This window comes from Mustela nivalis, assembly GCF_964662115.1.
Source record: "Mustela nivalis genome assembly, chromosome: 6".
NCBI classification, from domain to species: Eukaryota; Metazoa; Chordata; class Mammalia; order Carnivora; family Mustelidae; genus Mustela; species Mustela nivalis.
The window spans coordinates 94,742,997-94,758,428 of NC_139025.1; the positions used below are offsets into that span (position 1 = coordinate 94,742,997).

A 15,432-nucleotide genomic window follows, 5' to 3' on the forward strand; every position below is an offset into this window, starting at 1 on the left:
TATCCATTGTAAGTGTGATATGAAACCTAATAGGGACATGAAAATCTATGGGACATGAAAAATACATGAATAGTAGAGTAAAAAGTTACAAAGAAAATACAAAGAAATCAAATATATAAGGTATATCATGACCAAGTTCACTTATCATTTGAAAAGCAGTCACTGTAATTTACCACATTAGCAGTAAAGGATAACAGTGTATCTGAGGCCAAAAAATCAGTTATATACCGAATGTTTGTGTCTCCTCCAAATTCCTTAGTTGAAGCTTTAATCTCCATCCTGATGTGTTTTGGAGTTAGGGTCTTTGGGAGAATTGGATGAGGTTGATGAGGATGGGGCTCCATGAAGAGATTAGTGTTCTCTGGAGGAGAGGAAGAGACCAGAGCTCACTCTCTCACCACCATGGGATGACACAGCAAGAAGGCAACCACCTGAAGGCCAGGAAGAAGACTATCATCAGAACAGGAGCTTGCTGATACCCTGATCATGGCCTTACCAGCCTTTATGACTGTGAAATGTAAATGTCTGTTGCTTAATACCCCCCGTGTATGGTATTTTGTTACAACAGTCCTAGCTTTGCTAAGAAAATAATTAAAATTAAGTTTTCTGAATTGAAGATAAACATCCTAAAATTAATTATAACAATGATATACAAAAGATCTGGAAGACCTGTCATTTGAAAACTGAAACATTGCTAAGCAGAATTAAAGAAAAGTTAAATGGAGAAATGTACTAGATTTATGGATCAGAAGGCGCAATATTATCCAGCAAATAATATCCCCCACTTCTTAATACTCCATAGATTTAGTGCAGTTCCCTTAAAATTGTAACAGGCTTTTTTGTGATAACTGACAAAGAAATCGTGAAATATAAAAATATAAAAATATATAAAATATAAAAAGGCAGGGGACTTTAAATAGCATGTACTGAAGAAGAAAAAGGTTGAATGATTTATGCTATCAGATTTCAATATTTTTTACAAATCCATAGTAATTAAGATAGTGTGGTTTTGGCATAAGGATAGACAAATAGACATACTAAAGGCATATGTACTCCATAAATTGTGTCACATGGATACAATCACTTAAGATATAATAAAATGGTACTGGGATTCAGTGGAGGGAAAGATGGCCTTTAAAATAAATTGTGCTAGACCCATTAGCTATTCATGTGGAAAAATAAATGTTTCCTGTTTTCTATCTCCTGCCATATACAAAACATTGATATGAGACATAACACACACCTAACTTCAAAGGTGAAATAATAACAATCTGGAACACAATGAACTTAACAATAAATCAACTTCATAGTCTTAATTTCTTAACACAACATACCTCACCATAAAACAAAAAAGAAAAAAAGATGTATTGGATTTCATTAACATTTAAAATTTGTCTAATGGATGAAACCATTAAGAAAATAAAAAGTTGACATATTCCAAAGAAGATATTTCAAATACATACCTCCAACAAAGATCTTATTTTGAAATATACAAAAAATTGCAATAATGTAATATTCATAATGTGTGACAGGGTTTTTCAACCTTGGCACTATTGACATTTTAAGCTGGGTAATTCTCTTTCATGAGAGGTTGCCTTGTGCACTGTATGATATTTAGCTACATTTCTCATCTCTATCATTACATGCCAGTAGTAGTCCCCATGTGTGACACATAAAAAGGTCCCCCAATATTGCTAAAGTCCCTTGGTTGAGAACCACTAATACATACCATTGGATCAATAATAAATACAAATATAAATAGCTAGTAGATATAAAAATTTAACAAAATTCTAAATATTTTGAAAGAAGTTGCTATGGCTGATATCGAAGAGGTTACTGCCTATGTTCTCCTCTAGGATTCTGATGTATTCCTGTCTCACATTGAGGTATTTTATCCATTTTGAGTTTATCTTTGTGAATGGTGTAAGAAAATGATCAAGTTTCATTCTTCTACATTCTTCTATAGCTGTCCAGGTTTCCCAGCACCATTTATTGAAAAAACTGTCATTTTTTCACTATATTTTTTTTCCGTTTTCTTGAAGATGATTTGACTATAGACTTGAGGGTCCATATCTGGACTCTCTACTCTGTTTTACTGGTCTATGTGTCTGTTTTTGTACCAGTACCATGCTGTCTTGGTGATCACAGCTTTGTAGTAAAGCTTGAAATCAGGTAACGTGATGCGGCCAGTTTTGTTTTTCAACATTTCATTAGCGATTCGGGGTCTCTTCTGATTCCATACAAATTTTTGGATTATTTGCTCCAGATCTTTGAAAAATACCGGTGGAATTTTGATCAGAATTGCATTAAAAGTATAGATTGCTCTAGGCAGTATAGACATTTTAACAATGTTTATTCTTCTTATCCAAGAGCATGGAATGATCTTCCATCTTTTTGTGTCTTCTTCAATTTCTTTCATGAGTGTTCTGTAGTTCCTTGAGTACAGTTCCTCTACCTCTCCAAAAGCAAAGGAAACAAAAGTGAAAATGAACTCTTGGGACTTCATCAAGATCAAAAGCTTCTGCACAGCAAAAGAAACAGTCAACAAAACAAAGAGGCAACCCACGGAATGGGAGAAGATATTCACAAATGACAGTACAGACAAAAGGTTGATATCCAGGATCTATAAAGAACACCTCAAACTCAACATACACAAAACAGATAATCATATCAAAAAACGGGCAAAAGATATGAATAGACACTTCTCCAATGAAGACATACAAATAGCTATCAGACACATGAAAAAATGTTCATCATCACTAGCCATCAAGGAGAGTCAAATTAAAACCACATTGAGATACCACCTTACACCAGTTAGAATGGTCAAAATTAGCAAGACCGGAAACAACATGTGTTGGAGAGAATGTGGAGAAAGGGGTACCCTCTTCCACTGTTGGTGGGAATGCAGGATGGTGCAGCCTCTTCGGAAACCAGTGTGGAGATTGCTCAAGAAATTAGAAATAGAGCTTCTCTCTGACCCTGCAATTACACTACTGAGTATTTACCTCAAAGATACAGATGTAGTGAAAAGAAGGGCCATCTCTACCCCAATGTTTATAGCAGCAATGGCCATGGTCACCAAACTATGGAAAGAACCAAGATGCCCTTCAACAGATGAATGGAGTATTATGCCTCCATAAGAAAGATGAATACCCAACTTTTGTAGCAACATGGACTGGACTGGAAGAGATTATGCTGAGTGAAATAAATCAAGCAGAGAGAGTCAATTATCATATGGTTTCACTTATTTGTGGAGCATATCAAATAGCATGGAGAGATGGAGAGGAGAAGGGAGTTGAGGTAAATTGGAAGGGGAGTTGAGCAATGAGAGACTATGGACTCTGAAAAACAATCTGAGGGTTTTGAAGGGGTGGGGGCTGGGAGATTAGGGGAACCAGGTGGTGGGTATTAGAGAGGGCACGGATTGCATGGAGCACTGGGTGTGGTGCAAAAAAAAAAAAATGAATACTGGCACACTGAAAAGAAATAAAAATTTTAAAAAATCTTTCCAATTAAAAAAATTTTAAAATATTAAATATTAATACAACTGAAAGAAGACCTATAACAAGAGAAAAAATAGTCAAACTATATTGAGAAATATTTGGATGATGGAATTTTAAATATTCAAAATATAGGAATTTTGAAATAATTGGAAATTTATAGGAAAATATATACATGAGAGAAAAAATAAAAGATATAAAAAAGGAATCAAATGGAATTTTTAGGGCTATACAATATAGAAACAGAAATTCCATTTCAAAGACAAAAGAACATCAACAACAAAAATAGAGGGGCACCTGGGTAGTTCAGTTGGTTAAGTGTCTGCCCTCTGCTGGGGTTATGATCCCCAAGTCTTGGGATCTCCCCCGCATTAGGCTGCTTGTTCAGTGAGGAGTCGGCTTCTCCCCCTCTCTCTACCCCTCCCCTCCCTCATTCTCTCTTAAATAAATAAATTATTTTTCAAAAAATCCATGGATATAGAATAGAAACTATTTAAGCTAAAGCAATAGCTGAAAAATTGCAGAAAAAATTAACAGAGCCTATTGACCTATGATTCAGGGATGACAGAAAACCTATTTGAAGAAATAATGTTTTAAAAGAAAAAAATGTTTTAAAATTACAGAATGTAATTGGGTTTGAATGCTTCATGAAAAAATCACTTCAAGACATACAATAGATGCTAAAATTGAGCAATTTATAAAATCTTAATATCTGTCAAAGGAGAAAAAGTTACGCACTATTTTTAAAATATGAAAATGGAAAAAAAAATACCTCAAAGTAGAACTCTATACCAAAATTATGAATTTTGGTACACTGAAAAGAAATAAAGATACAGATAAAGATACAGATACACTAGTTACAGATACTCCAGTCCATGTTGCTACAAAAGTTGGGTATTCATCTTGGTTCTTTCCACAGTTTGGTGACCATGGCCATTGATGCTATAAACATTGGGATAGAGATGGCCCTTCTTTTCACTACATCTGTATCTTTTTTAAAGGTGAAAAAAAGATATTTTTGAGCAAATAACAGATTAAATATTTCATGGCCACCAGAAATGTTAAATGAAGCTTAATGACTACTACAATTATAATATGTGCAAATAAAAATATAACACAGCAATATAGTACAAGGGAGGTTAGAGGGTAGAGAAGTTCAGTATAGGTGAAATGGTATAATATTATTTAAAGGTACTAGAATGTGAATTTAAAATTGCATAATATAAATTCTAGAAGAACCAAGAAAAAGAGGAAGTGGGACTGGAATGACAGAATAACAGAATGAAAGAAGGAGGAAGGAAGGAGAGGAAGAAGGAAGAAAGGGAGGGAAGGAGGAGAGAAAGAACAAAAGAAGAAAAAAAAGAAAAGAAAAGTAGTTTGTTAAAATAACCATGTATGTCTAATGGCTACTAATCTGGGCATATCCTAAATTTAAACTATATGGCCGTTTCCAGATCAAATCAAAACATGCTCTTTGGTTATTGACGTAGTTGCCATAAGGAAGGCTGTTGTTCTTCATAAATCAGTCACAGTAAATCCTGAAGACAGTCAAACTCTGATGAAGAAGATAAGGGGAGATCTGTGTGATGGATGATGTCAAGTGTCCCTTACTTTGTATTGCAGAAGTAATTAGGCTCATGGATCAATGATACCTTTAGATGCTGATAGTCACTTAAGCCAGGGAATCTTGCTGTACAGACAAGTAAATTAGCCATAGATAATTGGAAACTAAAACCACTCTCATTTCAAGCATTCAATCATGTGCACATCTATGGGAACTTAGAGGAAGATTAAAACAAGTCATGTAGAAACCACCCAAGAGAGACATGGTACTGAGGCAGGAGATTGGAGTGTTAAGATTTTTGTCGGATGCTTTAGGGATTCTTGAACCATTATCCCCTATTGGGGATAATGAAATTAAATGACATGGAAACATCCAAGCAGAGAAAAAGTGGACTTACTTCTGTCTCACCCACCAAAGCCATTAGTCTGAACACTGTGGACTTAACTCAGTGTTCATAGGAAGACTATCATCTGACAATTTTAGGCAGATTTCTCTGAAGACAAGATTTCTCTGGAAATCTGAAGGCAGATTTCTCTGCACAGAAACAGAAAATGGACTATACTGGACTCTTCCAAAAGTCCCAGTGGTCTAAAAATGGGAATTCAATGGAACGGACACCTATTCAGCTCTAGGATTTGCTAATCTTCTTGTTAGCAAGCCTACTTGCTCAACTCTAGACCCCAGCAGTTACCTCTTATGACTGAAACACCCCAACCTCTACATCAAAAAAGGCCTATCTCATAGCAATGGAATACCTAGAAGACCACCACCCACAGGTCCTCTTCCTTGGACATGATCAGGGACTAAAAACAAATACCAATCCCCACCTGTGATCAAGTGCTCCTTGCCTGCTGTCTTGCAAGTACTTTCCTGAACCTCTCCTAGAAAACTCTAGGTGTCCAACTTACAGGCAGAGATGTCTGTTGTAGGGCTTGAGTTTGCCACCTCAGCCAGCTACAGGCATCTGAAATAAATTTTTCCCTCTTTTCCAAATCCTTGTCTTTTGGGTTATTGTCTTCTCTTGCTAAAAGTTTATCCAAGTTTGTGTGGCAAGTGTTGCCAAACCCAGCCAGGAACTATGCTCTCAATTTATGCAGTCCCCTCAGGGTTCCCTGAAACAGAGAACTTGTACCCAATGGCACATCAGGGTTCACCTGCTCATTTCCAGAGTTAGTGGCTGTGATACATGGTTCTAGAATAGTTGTTAAAAAGCAGCCACCAAGAATACAATGAAAAGTTTATAATATTGGAGAGTCTATAAGTGTATTTCATGTGGAGCAATGCCTCTGATCAAAAAAGGAACTCAACTTGTTTCATTTATTCTTCTTCTACACACTTACTGTGAAGTGTGTAAACCTGGTGATTCACAGACCTGTACCCCTGGGGATAAAAATATATGTTTATAAAAAATAAAAAATTAATTAAAAAAAGGAACTCAACTGTTACTAATATACAAAAACAACTGAAGAAACATCAGATTACATAGCTGTATCATATTTCTATCTTTTTGAGATCTTATATATCTATTTAAAGAGAATGAGAGAGGGAAATCATGAAGGGGGCAAGGGCAGAGGGATAGAGAAAACTTTAAGTTGATTTTTGCTCTGAATGTGGAGCTGGTTGGCAGAGTTTCATCCCACTATCCTGATATCATGATCAGAGCCAAAACCAAGAGGTGAAATCAAGTTTCCCCCACCCAAAACTGATTGAGCCACCCAGGCTCTCCTACATCACTTTTCCTTCACTCTTGGAGCAGTGGTCTCATTAAAAATGCTAATAGACAATTCAGAGTTACTTCAAACTGGAGTGGAGAGGCATGAAGATCTGACCAATATTTTTGAGTAAATATATTTTCAATTGGATATGGTAGAGAGACAATGGGATATTCCACAGGAAACATTTCCTAAATTTGAGGGGTTAGAATAAGAAAATTGTGAGACTGCAATTTCCCAGCTTTATATCTTTATATCTTCTGTTTTGATAGGTCCATTTATGGTTAAAATAGTGCCAAACCTAAGATTAGTATACAGTAAATGGTATTATGTGTTTGCAATTGAACTTTTTAAATATTCTTCAAGAAAGTTTTTATATTAGTGCACTCCAGACCTGATAGTGGTTTTATTTTCCTTGGTAAAAAATACCAATTTCAGTAAGTAGGCAATGCCAGGAGAAGTTTTCTCTTTTGTAACTCAGGGAAAACAACATGGCATCTTTAATAATCCCCATTGGTATTTAATCATCAGTTGGGTATTGTTAGGTCTCAAAATTATGTCACCTTTTTATCACCACACTCTCAATATATATGACTCTTTTTAAGTAAAATGTTCATATTTGTCATTATTTTAGGGAAATACTATTATTTTTGGAAGGAGAAGTTCTCCAGGTTTCAATGTGTCTGACTCAAGTAATGTTCTGAAAACACTGTAAAACCGGTGAGTCATAGGGGAAGATTTAACATACATCAAAACAATATAGAACCATTTCTAGATATGGGCTTTTAATTTCTTTGTTCAAAGGTAGAATGAAATGTTGGAAGTCCTTTAGGAGTCAAACACTATGACAACATTAGAGAGTTCCAGAAGGCATTATCATTCTAGTTATACAGACACATAGCATAGTCTCATTATAAGTGTGACAACGTGGGGCAAATAAGTGCACTTTGATGCACTTCAAGTGATTTTATTTTCCATCTGCTAAAGAGTTTCCATGTCAAACTTCATGATGTCAATATCTTTACAAATAAACATTCAAGAGCATTTCAAATCTGTGCCAAACGCTGCCTCCTCGGGAAGTAAGTGACTGAATGAAATCTTTGTCTTTCTTTTCAAACAAGCGTGTTATTCCTTGTACTTATAAGCCTACCAGACCTAACACTTCGGTTTATGCTGTTCTGTTCAACAAGCAGACAAATAAAAGTCAGCTAAGTTGACTAGTATCATGTGGACAAGAGCATGATTTTGGCCAATCTGACCCAAGTCATAATGCTTTTATCTCCTATTCTTCTGTTTTAAGATTTCAAGTACTTAAAAAAAATACATGTTAATAGAATGAATCACTCCTATATTCTCAGGTAGTTGGACAGACTGCTCTCTGTAGATCAGGCAACTAGTAAATCAATCACTTTTTGTCTTTTCTCTTCATAATTTGATGTCTATGATCTCCTGTGAGTAAATTTCTATTTCTAATACTCAACCATATTCTCTGCATGTGAGTCTATGCATTAGAATTAAAATGTTGATTTCAAAGTTTATTTTACTTTTCTCCTCATCCATATTGGAATGGCCAGAAAGTTGTTTACAGTAAAAAGAAAGCAAAGGAACTTTGTTTCTGTGGTAAGGGGGAGATGCTGGGCAGATAATCAAAAGATTCCTCTGAAAACCAAATTTTTCTCTTTTCTCTGTTTCCCCCTAGCCCCCATCCTTACTTTTAGGGATTATGTGAAAGAATGTGTGTGTGTGTGTGTGTGTGTGTGTCTATGATTTAGTTAAAAACTTATATGTGAAAATATGCTTTAGAGGAAAGTTATAGATTAGTGCAAGTTATACTATCAAAACAGAAAAAAAGTTGAAAAATTCTATGATTTTTAATAAGCCTACCTACTCCAACACAGTTATATATCACTAGCACTAAAAAATCCAAAAAGTTTTATTGTTAAATATCTGCCAGTTTTCACTCACTTCATCAGCGTCTCTATTGATAGTCTTTATAACATGTATTATGGAGAATATAAGAGTAATTTGTCTATTTTCAAGGAGCTTAAAATGATCTGGGGAAAGAAGAATCACAACACTAGAAATAAGAGACCTTGGACTAGAACACATTTGCCTAGTTCTTGTTCTAGTCTTCCTTCAATTTCAGAATATTAATACCTACTGCACACAGTATACCTAGAGATTATGTAAATGATAGAGCACATGAGATAGACCATAGTACAGTGGAAATTGCTGTGGGTTTTGTACTGGGGAAAGTTCCATTATACAGAAGAGAAGCCTCAAGGTGTCCTGAAAGATACGGTCATATGGACAGAAGAATTTGTCTACCTAAAATGATAAAACACGTAGGGATAGAAATGCATAAAACCATGAATTTGTTTTTACCAAAACAGAAGTTGTATTTTGGCACTGTTAGAAAACAGTATCGGATATTTAGAGTGGATGAGAGGCTGATTGTGAAGGCCCAGGTCAACTTGGGGTTTGTAATTGTTGTTTTTTTTTTAAAGAAGACAATGAGGGGATGAAAACAGAATTCTTGTGAATAATGTTCATTTCCTAAAAGTAAACTGTATTTGTGGGGGGAATTAGGATTATTTGTCATCAAAGAAATGGAATTCTGTATCATGATGAAATGTGGATTTTCTTGTGCTATTAGGAATATATTTTTAATGTATTGACAAACCCAAGGAAAATAACTATGCATATGAATATTATTCTCTCAATAAATAGTATTGAACATTATTGTTTTAATAAAAATCATATAAATATAAATAGATACTAATACCCACACCACACACACACACACACACACACACACACACACAGAGACACACACACGAAACACTGGCACTGTGCTAATGCGTATATTACTTTTCTCAAAGGCTATCCAGGAAACAAACTGTTAAGAGTTATCTTCTAGCTACATGTGGCATGCTTTCTTTTCCATTCGTGTAAGCACCTTGATCCTTTTTAAAAGTAAATTAGGGAAAAATACATACTCCTAACAATTTTATTAGAATGGCTATTCTGTTTAAAAATGCTTCAACATCCAATTTGACACTTTTAAAGAAATGTGCTTAGAGTTCCTAATTAACATGGACTTTTCTTTAATACTGACTTTATCTAGATGCTGAATATTCATTATGCATTTCATTCATTCATTCACTCCTTCAGTTGATATTTGAGTAGTCATGTAGTCAGTATTCCAGATGTTAGAATGTGTATAAACTACCTCATATATATTTGAAGTCTGTACTATTTTCTTCATATGCAGTTTCAAAAATAAGATTTCAAAAATCATTAGTATGTATCTTTTAAATATCATCTATAAAACTGAAAGGAGACATAATCTTTCTACATGGAAATGAGTAACTTTACATACTTAATATGACTTAAGACTTTGCATCAATACAAGGTTCTCAGAGCAGATAATTGGCCAGAGGACATGTTTTTTATAGGGAAAATACATCCCCAATTGGATAAAATGTACACATGGGATTGTCTGAGAGAAACAGACTTTATAGCATTATGATGCTTCTTCCTTCTATTACTGAAGACTGGGAGCATAAATTGCAGGGAATGAATGAGAACATGGGAAAATGAGATGTAAGGCTATTTCCAGGATTCACATGAGACACTTTCTCATGAAAGTATTTTCTCCACTCTGGTAAGTAATGCAAAAACAGAAGCCTATACTTTATTATGATGATGGTGATGATGATATGTTAGTCACCATAGAGTACATGATTAGTATTTGATGTAGTGTTCCATGATTCATTGTTTGCTTATATTTACTGAAGGAGGTTTGTAAAAATCTAGGTGATTGAAAACCATTAGTGATGAAAATAATTTTTTAAAGCAAAACTGGTAAAACTCCTATTGTTATAAGCATGGCTGATGGGAAAGTTATGGCATAAATTTAGATCACCTAAATTTATGCCATAATACAGAGAAATTGTATTTCTCTTATCCACATGAATCAGGTACTTCAAGCAACCTCATTTTGTCATTTGGAAGCTTGTGATAATGATACATGCACAAACCAACCAGCAATCCTCTTTATAGCAACAAATAAGTGAAATAATGAATGAATCAATACAAACTGAAAATGAAATAAATTCAGTTCCATTTGGCTGTGGACTTTCTACATTTAAGGTATTTCTTGCTTAAAATCCTAGAAGAGACATTTGATGTGAATGATGTTAAATGTTGAGTGAATAATTTATACATGGTTAACGTATATAATAATGTATGGCATGTATATAATGTATGGCATGTTTCACCCTTACAAAGTGTGTGATGACCACCATTACTGATACTAGCATGAGCTCTGACAGTTTCATGCAAGAATGGAGCAGGAAAGAGGCGATACATTTCTCAGGAGCCAAAAACTTACAAATAAGACATAATTTAAAGTTTAATTAATAGTTCTTTACCAGAATCTCTTTCAAAATATGGGTCTTTAATATCCGTGCTGTATTTTCTACATTTATCATTTCCAGGATAAGAAACTTGGTATTTTTCTATGAATGTAGAACCTACCACCATCATAATCATATTTCTATACCTCTTCATACGATAAACAGGCATTCAATATCATGTAATCTGATTGTTTTTATTTCATTTTACTGAGGAGGAAACTTAACCCTGGAAAGGAGATACTTGTCCTATGTTGCCCCCAATGAGTAGCTCAGCTAGGTGTTGTACTGAGGTCTTCAGATTCCAAGTCCACAATACAATGATGATTTCATGTGTTGTTTTTATTTTTGTCTTTCAGAAATATATATTCTGAATTCTCCTTGCTTTTTGGGTACACTTCTCTGGGCCATTTCAGAATTACTGGCTAACAAAATCACCCCCCAAAAGTGGGAGGTGCTTTAAGTTCAGGTACCCAGTTTAAGTGTCAAAATGAGATACCAACATGAACCATACTTTCTGTGACCACAACTTTTCTGCCCACGATTCTCACTCACTTTGATTATGATGGGATAAAGTTGACAACATGGAAAGGGCAAACCATTCAGTGGTGTCCGAGTTCATTTTGTTGGGACTTTCTAAATCACAGAATCTTCAGATTCTATTCTTCCTAGGATTCTCTATGGTCTATGCAGGGATTGTGTTAGGAAACCTCCTCATCTTGGTCACTGTGATCTTTGACTCACGCCTTCACACACCAATGTATTTTCTGCTTATCAATCTCTCTTGTATTGATATGATCCTAGCTTCTTTTGCTACCCCTAAGATGATTGTGGATTTCCTCCGAAAACAGAAGACCATCTCTTGGTGGGGATGTTACTCTCAGATGTTCTTCATGCACCTCTTAGGGGGGAGTGAGATGATGTTGCTTGTAGCCATGGCAATAGACAGGTACGTGGCCATATGCAAACCCCTCCATTACCTGACCATCATGAGCCCACGAGTGCTTGTTTGGCTGCTGTTATCCTCCTATACAGTTGGATTTGTGCATTCATCTAGTCAGATGGCTTTCATGCTAAATTTGCCCTTCTGTGGTCCCAATGTGGTGGACAGCTTTTTCTGTGACCTTCCCCTTGTAATCAAACTTGCCTGCAAGGACACCTACCTGCTACAACTGCTGGTTATTGCTGATAGTGGCCTCCTGTCCCTGGTCTGCTTTCTCCTCTTGCTTGTCTCCTATGGGATCATCATATACTCAGTCAGGCACCGTGCTGCCGGTAGTTCAGCCAAGGCCTTCTCCACTCTGTCAGCACACATCACAGTTGTCACTCTCTTCTTTGCCCCATGTGTCTTTATCTATGTATGGCCCTTCAGCAGATACTCTGTCGATAAAATTCTCTCTGTGTTTTATACAATTTTCACACCTCTCTTAAATCCTATTATTTATACATTAAGGAATCAAGAAGTAAAAGCAGCCATAAAGAAGATAAGGACTCGACATATAAATGCAAAACATACTTTGTAGATGATGCTTCTGAAGAAATAATTTCTTGTGTGGACATTTTAAGGAATGAACGTTGACGCTATTTCATGTTCTATAAAAGGAACCAGTAGGTGTAACTGTTAAAGAGCAAACCCCTTTTTTTGTCACTTTCAGTGATTAAACACATGACATGTAGAGTCTGGAAGACATGCATTTAAATCCTCTCTTCACTGCTTCTTTTCATGCAAATTTCAAAAAAATGAATAAATTCTCTTTATCGACTTAATTATCTACAGAAATTTCTTTATATGTTTCTTTTATTATTTTGGAATGTTTTTAATTTTTATAATTATTATTACTACTTCTATTATGCTTGTAGTTATTACTGGTGCTACTATAATTGTAGCTGTTATTGGGAATCTATCAGTAGAAAATGTACAAAGATGACTTCTCACATAGGCCGTTTAGCTAAGTGTCTGATTAACTGGTGCTAAAAAAGTACATTTAGTAGGTAATCCCTAGTTAATGTGTATTCATTTTAGTCACTTAGTTGCCCCAGATACAGTGCCTCCAACCATGCTTCACATATTTTGTGAGCCTACAATGAGCCAGAAGATACATCCTTGATTTCAGGAAGTTTACAGCCCATTGATGGGGAGAGTGCACTAAATTTGCAATCATGTTGTGTCATGGACAGTACTATATTACGTGGTTGCAAGTCCAGTACAACTTTATCAGTAATAACACCAATATTTGTCTCTGCCTTTTTTTGAGTTCACTGATAAATTGATTCAGAGCCTATAGGAAAGAAGGGGTGACTGGTACTCCTGAAAAGTCTATCTTCAATTCTTAGTACCAGAATCAAACTTTCTTTTTCATTTTTTAAAGTACAGTTTACAAATAGAAAAAACATTCTCTTTAGTGTACAATGCTGTGAATCGTGACAAATGCATAGTCATGTAACCATAACAATGAGAATATAGGAGAATTTCATCAACCCTCGAATTTCCCTCTGCCCCTTTTTGGTCCATTCTTCTGTCTCATGTTCCAGCTCTGATAAAAGGGATCTGGGTTTTTGTTTTTGTTTTGTTTTTTTTTTTTTGGTCCCTGATTTGCCTTTTAATAACTGTCATATAAGTTGAATCAAATAGTGAGTAGCCTTTTGAGCATGGTTTTTTTCAGTCAGCATGATGCCTTTGGGATTCATTCAATAGCAAGTTGTTTTCATTATTAAAAATCTATTTTACATTTTAATATCTATTATATAAGTGCCCTCATTGCTATTCTTCCTTAGACTATCTTGAAACCAGATCAGTTATTTATTGATATTAGCTGGAATGATTTTATCAAATGATGTGAATTCTAAGTAATTATAATTTCATTTAATCTTATATATTGATTTATGGAGAAATATTAACAGTATTGGTCTTTTTAATCCTAGAACATGGTTCATATTCTGAACTTAATATAGACCTTTTATGTCCCCCAGTAACATTTTATAACTTTCTTCATTATATACAGAAACTACCTTAAACTTACAATTTTTTTTTAAGTTTTTGAGTTCATTTTTTTAGTTGTGTGTGGTTTTATTTTATTTGGGTTTTTGTTTGTTTATTTGTTTGTTGCTATTTCTGGAATAAAAGAAAAGTAGAGTTATATGTATATTTCTTTGAAATTAGCCACTGACCTGAACACTAAGTCATTGAAATTTTTCGCTGATTTTCTTGGGCTTAGCATATAATGTTTCAACTATGATAATCTTATGTTCTCCTATAATTTTTCAACATTTTACTTCATATTTTAGCTTATCACATGTCTAGGAGTTAATACTTTCTCTGAATTTTTTCCTGGTTGCCAAAGAATAAAATAGATATATCTCATAAAATTGCTGACACATCTGTTTTCCAGTAAGAATTACTGCCTTTAATGCACTTACACAATATAATGAATATTTTACATATTTTTATAAAAATGACACATATTTGGGATGATAACTATGAATAACACTTAGTTTATTTGACATGGAAAATTTTTTTAATTTCATTGGAGCTATATTGAACATTTCCAAAGAGTAGAGGTAAATCCTTTTTAGCTGTAGAAGAAATCTAAGAAAAGGAATCTAAATTTTGGTGTTAAAACTAAGTAAAAACTGGAAGTTTATAGGAAGCTTGCCTGCCACCTAGTGCCCATAATCTCATAGGTTTCGCTTTTTAGCTTTAGCAAAAACCCAGAATAGGAAGGAGGATTTTGTAAGAATGAGGAATTTGAGAGGCAGGGTGGGGGTTGTGGGGGGTGGGTAGGGAAGGAAAAAATAAAACAAGATGGGATCGGGAGGAAGACAAACCATAGGAGATTCCTAATTACACAAAACAAACTGAGGGTTGCTGGATGGGCTAGGGATAGGGTGGTGGGGTTATGGACGTTGGGAAGGGTATGTGCTATGGTGAGTGCTGTGAAATGTGTAAGCCTGATGATTCACAGACCTGTACCCCTGAAACAAATAATACATTATATTTTTATAAAAATAATTTTTTAAAAAGGGGAAGTAAAAGGTCACAAGTTTTTAAGTTTCTTTGTTATTTTCAAATGACAGAATTTATGTTAACAAAAATTTATACCAATAAAAATCTCCATTTGTTTAAAAAAAAAAAAAAGAATGGTCTGGAGTCTTTGCAGTCCCCCAATAGGCAATCGGTATGCAGCCTATACCTTCCAAAGAGGCAGTGGAGCTGATTACCATCTCACCATTACCAAAAA

The 15,432-nt window shown here is 34.8% G+C and overlaps 2 protein-coding genes across 2 annotated transcripts in view; both read left to right on the forward strand.

Moving 5' to 3' along the window:
* The window catches only part of LOC309866631 (olfactory receptor 11H6-like), a gene marked incomplete at both ends in the record, with an annotated part of 134,739 nt that overhangs the window by 72,009 nt on the left and 47,298 nt on the right, over positions 1 to 15,432 (forward strand).
* Positions 11,779 to 12,945, forward strand: LOC309867738 (olfactory receptor 4K13; the record flags this gene model as incomplete). The annotated part of the gene is made up of 1 exon (XM_082736809.1): positions 11,779 to 12,945. One exon carries the CDS (start codon positions 11,779 to 11,781, stop codon positions 12,715 to 12,717), a length of 939 nt encoding a protein of 312 aa, XP_082592935.1. The 3' UTR covers positions 12,718 to 12,945.